This window comes from Heterocephalus glaber, unplaced genomic scaffold (assembly GCF_053883595.1).
Source record: "Heterocephalus glaber isolate CG9 unplaced genomic scaffold, H.glaber_assembly_v1.0 deba00001561, whole genome shotgun sequence".
NCBI lineage: Eukaryota > Metazoa > Chordata > Mammalia > Rodentia > Bathyergidae > Heterocephalus > Heterocephalus glaber.
In genome coordinates this window covers 10,069,504-10,082,679 of record NW_028258349.1, presented here as the reverse complement: position 1 = coordinate 10,082,679, position 13,176 = coordinate 10,069,504, and the positions used below count along the sequence as shown (strand labels likewise).

General features: G+C 45.9%; 1 protein-coding gene across 2 annotated transcripts in view; it reads left to right on the top strand.

Annotated features, from left to right (window-relative positions):
• Rhpn2 (rhophilin Rho GTPase binding protein 2) overlaps positions 1-13,176 on the top strand; it is a 65,802-nt gene that overhangs the window by 45,995 nt on the left and 6,631 nt on the right. For both annotated transcript variants that reach the window (XM_021239639.2, XM_004858809.3), the window contains exons 10-14: positions 1,672-1,791; positions 3,169-3,366; positions 5,067-5,143; positions 6,214-6,360; positions 6,594-6,749. In XM_021239639.2, the coding sequence (XP_021095298.1) occupies positions 1,672-1,791; positions 3,169-3,366; positions 5,067-5,143; positions 6,214-6,360; positions 6,594-6,749 (698 nt within the window). The remainder of the gene's footprint in view (positions 1-1,671; positions 1,792-3,168; positions 3,367-5,066; positions 5,144-6,213; positions 6,361-6,593; positions 6,750-13,176) is intronic.

Genomic DNA, 13,176 nt, shown 5'->3' with positions numbered 1-13,176 from the left:
GTAACTCAGTACTCAAGATAAGCAACATTAAAAGAACAAGATAAGCAACATTTTAAAGTGGCAGTTTACCTTTTTATTATTATTATTATTTTTTTTTTAGCATTGCTAGGGATGTACCCTAGGGCTTGGAGCATGCTAGGCAAATGCTCTACCACTGAGCTACATCACCAGCCCTAAGGTTGTGTTTTAAATAAATCAAAATTAATGTGAAAAATCTGTGATTAAATTTTTAAATAAAGGCAGGGATCACCATCACTGTAAACAGATCTGTGCTGAGCCTTGTTAGAGCCTGAGGTAAAAAAGAAATTCACCATGGATTTTTTGGCATTAATTTTTATATTGATATTGAAATATATATCTTATTGAATTCACATTACCCTTTAAATTATTGATTCTGAGGTAAGTACCTCACTTTCCTCAGTCCAAGGGCTGGTTCTGATCAAGTGATCAGGTGAGGTTTTTTTTTTCCATTTTATTATTTAATTATAAAATAAATATATATGTATGCTGTATAACAAGAAGTTCTGATTTTTATTTTTGTTTTGTTTTATGGTGGGGCTTGAACCCAGGGCCTCATGCATGCCAGGCAGGTGCTATGCCACTGAGCTGTAACCTCAGCCCTTCAGGAGGGATTTTTGATGTAGTAATTAGTGCTAATCAAGGTGATCCCCAGAGTAATGGCCAGCTGTTCAGCGCTATAGCTCAGCTCTGCCACTGTCTAGCTCTGTGACCTCAGACAAGCTGCTTAGCTGCTCTGTGCCAGTTGTCTCATCTGTAAAATGGAGATAGGAAGAGAACCCACCCCCAGAGCTGTTGTAGAAACTGAGTACCTATATGCAAAGCTAAAGCGTCCCTTGTGTGCTAGAGACTGGAGGTGCTAGCTGCCGGTATAGTATTGTGTGGTCCACTAGGGGTGAACTAATGGAAAAGCAGTCTCCCGGTAAGTGGTGTCGAGACACAAATGAGGCAGCAGTTCGTGTAGTCCTAGATGGCTTCTCAGAGGCAGTGACATTGGAATTTGGCTTTTGTTTTTCTTCTTCTTTTGTGATATTGTGGATTAGACCCAAGACCTTTGCACTGAGCTACATCCGCTTTCTTTCTTTCTTTCATTCATTCATTCATTCATTTATTTAAATTTTGAGACAGGGTCTTGCTTACTAACTTCCCCAGGCTGGGCTTGAACTTGCAGACCCCCTGGTTCAGCCTCCTAGAGTGCTGCAATCCCAAGCATGTGCCACCAGGCCTGGCGAGTTCAGCTTTTTTAGCTAAAATGGAGAGTGGCAGCACCTGAGCACAAGAGAGGAGGTCCAGGGTGTGGGGCTAGTGTCATGAGGCAAGTGAGTATCCAGAGGACACGCTCCAGAAGGTGGGGTGAAGCAGAGGTGAGGCCTCATCCTAGGCATGGAGGCCACCAGAGGTGTGCAGACCTGGCAGCAGAGGTTCAGGGATGTGCTAGGAGGGCCCAGCAGTGGGTAACTTGGAGGAGGTCATGTGTGGAGGCTCAGGGCCAAATCATGAGCCCCTGGCATGTGGCTGGCCCCAGCGAGCAAAGGGTGGGATTGGATTGCCTGGGCTGAGTCTGGTACCCCAGGTGCCTGGTGCAACTACAGAAGGAAGGAGCCTGGCGAGGTGGCACCACCTCCAGGGATCTGACTGTGGCTCTCGTTGCAGTGAAGCGAGGTGCGGACGAGGACCATCAGGAGCAGTGCCTGTCCCAGCTGTATGACCATATGCCAGAGGGGCTGACACCTCTGGCCACACTGAAGAATGATCAACAGCGCCAGCAGCTAGGTCCGTCCCTGCCCTGGACCTGGAACTGTGCCTGGAGTGCTTGGGGGAGCAGGGCATCCTACGGCATTGTGGCCACTCTGGATTCAGATGTTGAGGCACAGTCCTCTGGCTCAAAGGGCTCCCAGAGGTGCCTAGGGTTCTTACCATGGAGGCAGAGCTGTGACTGGTTCCCAACACTGGTGGCCCTTGGGTGGCCCTTTGCTGTCCTAGTGCAGGACACGGTGTTAGTTTTCTTATGCTTGACCAAGAGCAAGTCAAGGCGCAGTGGGTTGCCATGTGTCAGTGGGAATCCCTTGCCACTGCAGCCTGGCTCCATGCAGCACCCACTCCCACCCCCACCTTGGGGATGGTGGCTCCACCCTCCATGCTTTGGCCAGGATCCTTGGACTCTGCACCCTTGTCTGTCTTTTGCACCCTATATTTGATCAGCAAATTCCTTCGGTCCTACCTAGGAAACATAATCCTAAATCTGGTCACTGCTTACCCTTCCACACTGGTAAAAGCCACGCATAGATAGTGTTCGCTTGACAAACACGCCCCACACAACCCTCTGAGACAGGTATTGGCATGGAGGAAACAGAGGCCTGGAGTGGATGTGCAGCGTGCCCTGCTCATAGCTGGTCTTCCCACTTCTCTGTGTTCCACATTTCAGTCCACTGCCCCACACCCTGATGGGCCCAGGGTTGGGAGTGAGCAAGTCTTTATCCTATTTATAAGGTCAGGCCTGATCTGGCCCCTGGTCCTCTCTGACTTCATTCTGTGTCATTCTCCCTCCAGCCATACCCCCACTTCCTGGTGGCCTTGAAAACCTATGCCTGTGCTGTGCTTTCTTTCAGAAATGGTCTTTCATTAGATATCTTCATGGCTGCTCTTTCACTTCCTTCGGGGTTCTGCTCAAAAGTTACCCTATCACACGGTAAACAAAAGCAGGAAAAAAAGATGAATAAAAAATAAAAATATAAAGTCAAAAAAGTTACTTTATTTAAAAACTCCTCCTTGTCCACCATCATGGAATAGCTTCTATTCCCAATCTTTCTCACCACACCCACCTACTCTGTTTTATTTTTTCTCTATAACCTTGTCATCACATGATCCACTACAAATTTCTTTGCCTGTTAATCATCTCTTCATCCAGTAATGTGTAACTCCATGAACCTGGGGGAAAGTTTTTGGTCATGACTTATCTGTAGTACCTAGGGCATTCTGTGAATGTTTGTGGAGTGCACGTTTAATAGACACAAGTAAACATGCATCTCAGAGGGCCCCTGGCTGTCCCAGCAGATCCTTTAGAAAGGGCCACCTTCTTGGCTGGACCTCAGCCCTGTGCTGCTCTGTGATGTAGTCACATGCCACATGAGTGGAGTCTTCTTCCTGTAGGAAAGTGCCACCTGCACAAAGCAATCACCCACCACGAGGAGTCGGTGAGGGAGGCCAGCCTGTGCAAGAAGCTGCGTGACATCCAGGTGCTTCAGGAGGTGCTGTCGGCCGCACAGCAGCGCACGAGGCTCAAGTACACTCAGCACCAGGAGGACGACGACGATCTCCTGAACTTCACCAATGCACCCAACGTTGTCCGTGAGTGGCCAGGACTGAGACCCTGCATGTGTATGGAGTTCCCACGCCCCTGTGGGAAGCCAGACGCCTGCTATTCACACTGCCTGCTCGTCCTGCAGGGCTGCATGGGGAGGGACCTCCCTTGACCTGGCCTTTCCATCTCTGGATCCCCACATCCAGGGGCTTCTGCAGTCTTCCTCCCCATGATGCCTGTGCAGCCCCTGCTCCTCTCCTAACCCCTTGACACTCCTCCATGAGTGTCAGGTGCCTGCCACCTCTGTACTGTGAGCCCTCATTCTCTGTCCTCTGGGCTGACTGCACTTGTGGTCTGGTCTTACCCATCCCAGCCTTTTCTACGGTCTGCTCTCCCTGGTTTGTCTTCTCTAGGGCCCTTTCCATAAGGTCTCAGGACCTGGTTTGGGGCTCAGCCATTGCTGTCGTCAGGCGACCCCGGGAACTCATGTTTCTCCCTGATGCCCTCAGAGGCTCCACACCACGAACATTGCAGCTACTTTTTAGAAAAATTGTGCTCTGCTGTCTTTTACTTCCTGCTTCCTAGACAGCCTTGTGGTACCCCTCATGAGCTTGCTCCTAGCTCTGTTTTCTTCATTTTCCATCACCACCACCATCTCTCAGCGTCTCTGGGTTGTGGGCACCCTTTTGGCTCAGGAGTGGGTTGTGAACTGGGCAGTTGCTGCTGCCCTAGATTCATGGAGGTCACTTATGCCTGGGATGGTGGGAGTGCAAAGGCCTCCTTAGAGCAGTGGCTTTATGGTGAGGGAGGGTAAGGATCAGGATCCTCCTGAGGACACAGAGGAAAAACCAACTCAGGCTCCACTTCTCCCACTGCACACTCACAAGACAGACCCCTCCTGACACCAGGTGAGAGGTGGTTGCCCCCACCCAGCAGACGAGCAGTTCCAAAGCTGACACCCGTGGGTGCTCTGTAGCCCAGTTCAGTACCCACGCTGTCCACCCCCAGGTGGCATCACGTCCCCCAGGCTGAGGGCCTAGTTTCCAGAACTCCCTGACCCTCTGATGCTGCTCACAAGCCCTGGGTGGTTTCACCAGACTTCCCACTGGCCAGTTGTAAATCAGCTTCCCGCACTCCTCCTCTGGGTCAGTTTCCTAGAATGACATAGGATACAGCGAGGTGGAGGGAAGGTTGCTGAGCTTCTGCAGCCTTTTCTGGTGGTTCTCCCTCGAGGAACCACCTTGTGTTTAGCTCTCCCAAAGCAACTCTGAGCCCTGTCCTTTGGGGATTTTATGGAGATGTCAGAATGTGGGCCACTGCTCACTGTGAAATGCTTGCATCACATGTTAGTAATGAGAGCAGGAAGCCCATTACATCAGGGCTGTATACTGAGAGCCACATCTGAAACAGGTCATTTCTCAGTAGAGTGGCAGTTGAAGTCCACCAGAAGAGGAGTAGGCTCCTTCGAGGGGGTGAGGAATGTGTCTGGTTGTTACTCCTCTGTCCCAGCCCCAAATAGGTTATGTCTCATAGGTGGCCCCCAGTGGAAGGCATAGTGACCCCAGCCAGGGTTGAGCAGGATTCCATCTTCCACTGTCCCACTGTCCCAACCAAGGCGAGTGACACATGGCCAGGAGAGAGCCTTGCTTTGTCTTCTGTTTGGAGAGAAGGCTGAAGACCTGAGTTTTAAAGGATAGCTGTCCATTACAGAAACATTTATCTTTTCATTTTTAATCTTCTTTTCTAGCTAAAACGGAACGAGAGGCTGAAATGATACTGCCCCAGTTCTCCAAAGTGACAGTAACGGACTTCTTCCAGAAGCTGGTATGTTGAACACCTATTTCAAAAATGACCTAAGGGGACAGCTTTTCTATTTTCTTTTTTTTGATACCGGGGATCAAACTCGGGACCTTGTACTTGCAAGGCAGGTAGCGGAACCACTGGCTTTTCTATTTTCCAATAGAAAATACATTGTCTTAGCCTATCCAGGCTGCTGTAACAAAATACTATAAACCAAATGGCTTTTATACAACAGAAATCCCTGTCCATGAATTCTGCCAGCTGAGAGGTCCAAGGTCAAGTCAGCAGCAGATTCAGGGTATGGTGAGGCCTTGCTTTGTGACTCAGAGATGGTGCCTTCCGACTGTGTCCTCATGTGGAAGAGACTAGTGGCTCCAGTGGGCCCTCTTATATGAGCATTAATCCCATTATTGAGGGCTCCACTTCATGACCCATTCACCTCCCAGCAGGCCTGATCCTAATGATCGCATTGGTTTCAGCACAAATTTGGGAGAGACAAAAACTTTCAGACCATAGCATATTTTAAAAGCTCTATATTTAGGTATTTGGGGTTTTTTTTATGTTAAAGGTTTTATTTAAGACTTGGTTTTGTTTTGTTCATTGTTTTTGAGGCAGGGTCTCACTGTGTATCCCTGGTTGGCCTTGAACTTGAAATCCTCCTGCCTCAACCTCTTTGAGTGCCAGGATGACAGGCTTGCACCACTGCACCTGGCTTAAAATAATTTTAATTACGATACTTTTTAGAAGATAATATTGTTTTAAATATATTGGATAGGTTAGAGAAAATGGCAGTTAGTATTCTTGTATGCCTGTGGTAGCACCTGTTGCTCCAGATGGTATCTTTAGCCTCTCAACAAGGCCAAAGGAGGTCTTCAGGACAACAGGCAATGTTCCTCTTTGCTTCCATGTGTCTGGTTCAGAACCAGGCACGGGATACCTGCAATTCCTGCTGTTCAGGAGACCAAGGCAGGAGGATCCCTTGAGCTCATGACTTTGAGACCAGGCTGCGCAACATAACATAGTGTGACCCTGTCTCAAAAAAAGAGTCTGATTTGACCTTCAGATGTTCAACCTAATGATGCTCTCTTCCCAAGGGCCCCCTGTCTATGTTTTCGGCTAACAAGAGGTGGACACCTCCCCGAAGCATTCACTTCTCTGTGGAGGAAGGCGACCTGGGGTTCACCTTGCGAGGCAACACCCCCGTTCAGGTCCACTTTCTGGATCCTTCTTGTTCTGCTGCGGTAAGCCCATTGCTCTCCAGGTGGGGGAACACAAAGCAGACAGCCCAGATACCTATTGGATGACGGAGTTTAGGGCTCACCTATGCCAAAGGCCTGCTGGGTGCTCCATGCCCAAAGAGGGAAGAATGAACATTTGCCCTCTCTTGAAGCAAACGTATGCACATGTCTATTGGGAACTGACTAGGAATTAAATGTACAAAACACTGACCTTTATTTAAACGATATTTTTGTAGCTGGCAGGAGCCAAGGAAGGAGATTATATCATTTCCGTTCATGGCGTGGATTGTAAGTGGCTGACGGTGAGCGAGGTTATGAAACTGCTGAAGAGCTTCGGTGGGGAGGAGATTGAGATGAAGGTCACGAACCTCCAGGATTCCACGTCGTCCATGGTGAGCACAGAGGCTCCCAGTGGTGAATGCAGTGTGGAGTGGGGTCACTGTGTGCTCAGCCCGAGGCCTTTCCCAGGCCCCTGCTTTCCACCTGTGCATCATAGCACGCACAGTTTGCTTTCGAGCCAGTCACCCCTGCATGTGCTCACCGGGTCAGAGGGATCACTTGAAAAGTTCAAAATTCTAATCCCATAGATAAAATAATCAGTAGATTTGTTTTTCTGCTTAAGTTCTATTTAATTACAGAAGTAACACATAGGATTAAAAAATGTTCAGATGGTACAGAAGGGGTTAAGACAGCAAGCAGAAGTCCCCTGTTCCTCAGAGGCAGCACTATTTCCTGGGAGACCTTGAAAGTACTTGATGCTTCTCCAAGTTCATGCTCAGTTGGACCTTTAACTTTTCCCCAGTGGAAAGAATCATATCTGAGATTCTCCTGCACTTTGCCACTCTTAACAGTGTACCTTAACAGGCCCTCTATAACATTTATTCATTCAGCAAATACTGCTCGTCAGCTGTGTGTGTGTTAGTGTTTTTGTTACTCTAGTGAATTACCTAAGGCAGGCTACTTATGAAAAAAGAGGATTACTTAGCTTTAGCTCAAAGTTTTGGAGGTTGAAAGTCCAAGATCAGGCAGCTGCCTAATGGCAGATGGCAGCATGGTGGGAGCACATGCAAAAGGGAGAGATCACATCCCAAAGTAGGAGGTCCCAGCACTCTGGTAGGCTGAAGCAGGAGGATCACAACTTTGAGCCTAGCCTGGGCAACTTAGCGAGACCCTGTCTCAAAATAAAAAATAAAAAGGAGTGGGGATGTAGCTAAGTCTGAAGATCCTGGGTTAAATCTCCAGTACAGAAAAACAAAAAACAAAACAAACCCAAAACAGGAAGCCAGAGCCACCCAAGTCCATCTTCTGAGGGGACACCTCCAGATGACCCAGGAACTTCCTGCTGGGCCCTGTCTCTTAAAGGTCTCGGCTCCAACAGTGCCTCACCGAGCACCAGGCTCCCACATGTGAGCCTTTGGGGAACAAACCACATCCCAGCCACAGCACTAGGGCCAGGTACTAGTAGGCGTTGGAGCTTCAGCTCCAAGTAGACAGAGCAGGTCCCTGTCCCCAGGAAGCCAGCACTAAACAAGCAAGTACGTGGTTGTGATTTGATAAGGGCTATAGGAAAAGAAAACACGTAATGTGGTCAGAGGTCTAGGGCTGGGGAGAGGCTCCTAGACTGGGCTGGAACTAACCATAGTGACAAGGTTGAGCCCTAGAGATAAGAAGAGTGTGCTGCTCATAGGCCCTGCCCCAGGATGGGCTTCTGCCAGCACCAGAAAGAAAGCCTTTTGTTGGCAGCACTGAGTGGTGGGAGAGAGTGCTGGGAGGAGGCGGCAGGGTGTGTGGCAGGTGTGGAAGGCACTGACCCCTCCAGCAGGGCGGTGAGTGGTGGGGTGTTTACTTTGGCAGAGGTCAGCCCAGGCCAGCGACGTCAGTGGTCAGGCGTGGGAGTGGTGGTGGAGTAGAGAGAGGAGGGTGCACCTGAGACGTAGTTTGGAGGTGGGGCTGAGAGGGAGTTGTGGGTGCTTTTGTACAGATGGAGAGCAGGGAGGAGGCGCCCCAGTTTCTAGCTTCAAGAACTGTGTGGGCAGGGGGTCTTTTTCATCATGTGGGGAACCAGGGCAGGGGATGTGGAGGAGACAGAAAACAAGAGTTGGGCTTTGGATGTTTCAGGTGCTGCTGGTCATCAGATGTGAAAGGTAGGCAGCAGTTGAGTGTTCAAACCTTCAAGGGAGAAGTCAGAGCTAGAAATAAATATTTGAGAGTCATCAACATAGAGATGATATTTAGAGCTGTGAAGCGAGATGAAATCACCAGGGGGGTGTGGATGGACACCTGAGACACCTCGAGCATTTAGAGGCCAGTTAGAAGAGACATGGGTGCACAGGAACTGAGAAGGAGGGTTCAGAGAGGGAGGTTAGGAGGAGCTTCTGGAGTCAGGAAGAAAATCAGTCTGGTGTGGTGGTGCATGTGTGTAATCCTAGCACTCTGGGAGGCTGAGGCTGGAGGATCACAAGTTCCAGCCAAGCCTGGGCAACTTAGCAAATTGGTGAGATCACCAAAGGGCTAGGGATGTGGCTCAATGTGAAGGCCTTGGGTTCAAACCCCAGTAACAGAAAGAGAGAGAGAAGAAAATCTTGCATCAGGGAGTGACTAGTTGTATTGAATATTGAATTAAGAGGCAGTGAATGGGAGAGGCTGAGTCATATCTATTACATTTGGCAGCAGGACAAGCGGACAGTTTTTGTGGAGAGATGACAACAGAATCAGGTTGGAGAGGGCTGGTGGATGAATGGATTTTACAATTCCATTGATAGAATTTTCTGTAGAGTCAGACAGTAGGTTAGTGGGCTGGGGCAGGGAGAGAAGGAGTAGAATCCAGGCTCAGGAGGCCTTGATCTGTGGGGACAGATGCCATTAAGTATAAGGCAGGGATGTTACATAAGGAGGACATGTGAGTGGCCTGAGGAGGGAAGGAGGTATGAGACTGGTATCCAGGAGAAAAGGATTGATATGACTGACAGGAGTGACAGGTGCCTATTCAGAGGTTTGGGTAAGCTATAAGAAATTTTTTTTAAGCTTTTTTTTTCATTGGTACATGTTTGCAGTACATAATGATTACATTCATCGTGGGAAGTTGGTGCATGTACATAAGACATCTTAATTATTTTTACATCCTCTTCCCCTCCCTCCATGAACATTAACATTTCAAGGGAAGCCTTCTGCTTGGTAATTATCTTCGAAATGTGCAGCTGTTTGTGTATGAGGCTAGGGGAGGCAGAGGGTAGAGTTTAACTGGAGTTGATAGCTGTATTTATAAGAGAATGGTTCTAGATACAGGACGGACCCTTAAGCAGGTTGAGGGTAGAAAATGTTGGCAGCTTTGAATCTGCCTCTGGGTTTATTAGTTTCATTAATTTATTTTCTTTTTTTTTTTTTTTTTGGTACTGGGGATCGAATTCCAGTCCTCCCGCTTGCAAGGCAGGCAGTGGAACCACTGAGCTAAAAACCCGGCCCCGTTTTGTTATTTCTTGATAGAGTGTATGTGTCCTGGAAAGCATGATATGATTAATGATTATATTTATTAAAAGGGAGAGAAATTCTCATTCAAAGTTATCAAATTCTGAAAGGAATGCCTCTCCTTTGTTGTTATCTTACTCTAGTTCCTCCTAAGATTTGTATTATGAATGTTCTTGACCACTGTAGATACATGGTATATGGTAAATGTTTAAATTTTTTAAAATGTATTATAGTAAAAGACACATTGCTATTGCTATCAACACCCCTCAAAATACTCCTTGATTCAAGCACACTTATTCCATAGTTCTTGCCACTTGGCACAAGCAGTTCTGGAAGTCTTTCGTGGGCATCTTTAGTTGTGCTGTCGTGGCTGCCTTGATGTCCTGAATTGATTTAAAATATTTACCTTTCATGGTCATTTTGAATTTGGGGAAAAGCTGGAAGTCACATGTTATTAGACTGGTGAATCAGCTGAACAAGGATACAACATAATGTTTTTCCAGCCTGCCTTTCCATTGGATGGCATTCAGCAGCAGCATTCATGTATTTTTTATGACACTTCATAAAAACACTCACAAAAGAGGATTGCCAGAATCACTTCAGAAAGTGGCAAGAACAATGGGATAAGTGTGTTTGAAGCGGGGGCTGGGGGGTGTTTTGAGGGGAAAGGAAATAGTGGCAATTAATTATAGTGTTGTTTACCATAATAAATTTTTAAAAAGCAAACATTCACTGTATTTTATGATCAGAGATCCTACCTTGGTAGATTTCTATAAAAGGCCTGGTTTAGTGCCTGGAACAAAACACTGGGTGACCAAAACTGTCTCAATATTAGGCCATCCTAGAGGCAACTGACTTAGAAAGCTGTTTCCTTAGATTTCCTACTTGAGGCTTACATAATTTTTTCAAAGATAATAGTGTACAGAGTTTCAGTTGAGGAAGATGAAAAAAGCTCTGGAGATGGATGGTGATGATAGTTGTATAACAGTGTGAACATGTTTATTGAAGCTGAATGCACATTTAATTAAAATGGTAAATCACAGTATTTTGAAGGAGGAAAAAGTTAATGGCAGTATCTTCATGGATTTCTATATTGTCTTTAAAGAGAATGAAATTCATCTATACCTATTAGCAGGGATTGAAATCTTAAGTTCTGCTAAATGAAGAAAGCAAAGTGTAGAAAACAGGTATAGTATGTTCCTTTTAAGACAAGAGGTAGCCAGGTGGTGGCTCACCCCTATAATCTTAGCACTGTGGGAGGCTGAGGCAGAAGGATCACAAGTTCAAGCCCAGCCCAGGCAGTTCAGTGAGATCTTGTCTCAAAAATATTTGAAAGAGCTGGGTGTGGAGCTCAATGTGAAGGCCCTGGGTTCAATCCCAAGCACCCCAGACAAATGGTGAAGTATCCTTATGGGCATATACAAATACGTATGTACATTATCTCTATAAGTATAGCACAGTGGTTAACTCAGAGGAGGCACCAGGAAGCCAGAGTGAGAAGACCTGCTGTGCACTGTATTTTCATTTGCTGACATTGCTGTGTATTTCTCAAATGCAATAAGAAGCTTAAAAAGTGAGTAGTTATTCTGAAGCCTAAATCACTACTACTGAGTCTTTTCCTTAAGAATTGTCCTGGCTTTTTAAAAAAATATATTTTATTTTATTTTAAAATTCTTTTATTGGTACATTTTAGGTGTGCAATACGTTTATATGTATCATTGGGTGCTTGTGCCTGTACATGATGTATCTTGGTTCTTATTTTTTCTCCCATTACCTGTGCGCCCTTCACCCCCTGCACCCTTCCCTATTTACATAGGCTTCATTTCCATTTTTTTCTTTTCTCATAATTTTTCCTTTCCCTTCTTTCCTTTCCCCTTCCTCTCCCACCACCCCTGCACCTTTGGGCCTTTTCCTGTTTCAAATTATCAATTATTTGTTTTAATCATTTTAATCCTTATTTACACTTTCAGTTTCTCACACTAGAGAAACTGTTTGGCATATACATGTGTGTCCTATTTATTTCACTTAAGAGTATGGCTTTAGTTTCTCGTTCTTTATGGCTGAGTAGTACTCCATTTTATAAAAAAAAACCACATCTTTATCCAGTTTCCAGTTGATAGGCACTTGGGCTGTTTCCAAGCTTTAGCTATTACAAACTGTGCTGCTGTAAACATGGGTGCACATGTATCGCTGTGGTATGATTCTTTTAATTCTTTTGGGAAGATACCCAGTAGGGGAATAGCTGGGTCAAATGGGACCTCTAGCCCTAGTTCTTTGAGGTATCTCCATACGATTTGCACAGTGGTTGAACCAGTCTGCACTCCCACCAACAATGGAGAGGGATTCTTTTCTCCCCACACCCCCACCAGCATTTGTTATTGGTTGATTTCTTGATAGCAGCCATTCTTTGTGGGGTGAGGGGGAATCTCAGTGTTGTTTTCATCTGCATCTCTCGAATGACCAGTGATGTTGAACATTTCTTCATATATTTATTTGCTGCTTTTACTTCTTTGTGTGAGAAATGTCTGTTCATTTCAGATGCTCATTTTTGAATTGGGTCTTTGAATTTGGGGGAGGTTGAGTTTTTTCAGTTCTTTATATATTCTAGGTAGTAGTTCTTTTTCTGAGGTACAGCTGCTAAAAGTTTTCCCACATTGTAGGTTGTCTCTTAGCTCTGTTGGTGGTTTCTCTTGCAGTGCAGAAGCTTTTTAATAAGATGAGATCCCAGTTGTTGATTCTTTGTGATAGTTCCCATGCTACTGAGGTTTTGTTCATAAAGTCTTTTCCTATGCCAATGTCTTCAAGAGTTCTACCTAACTTATCTTCCAACAAGTTTAGTGTTTCTGTCTTAGTATTTATATCTTTAATCCACTTTGATCTTAGTTTAGTGCATGGTGATAGGTATGGGTCTAGTTTTAATCTTTGGCAGGTTGAAATCCAGTTTTTCTAACACCATTTATTAAATAGGCTATCTTTCCTCCAGTGAGGGTGGTTGTCTCCTTTGTCAAAGATGAGGTGGCTGAGTATGTCTGAAGTTGTTTCTGCATCTTCTAATCTATTCCACTGATCCTCGGGTCTGCTTCTTTGCCAGTACCATGCTTTTTTTTTTTTTATCCCAGTAGCTTTGTAGTATAGTTTCAAGTTGGGGATTGTGATACCCCCAGCCATGTCTCTGTTGCCTAGAATTGCTTTTGCTATTCTAGGTCTCTTCTGGTTCCAAGTGAATTTTTGGATTGTTTTCTGTAGTTCTGTGAAGTATATTGTTGGAATTTCAATCGGCATTGCATTAAATCTATATAGTAGTTTTGGAAGTATGGCCGTTTTCGTTATATTGGTTCTTCCTACCCAGGAACA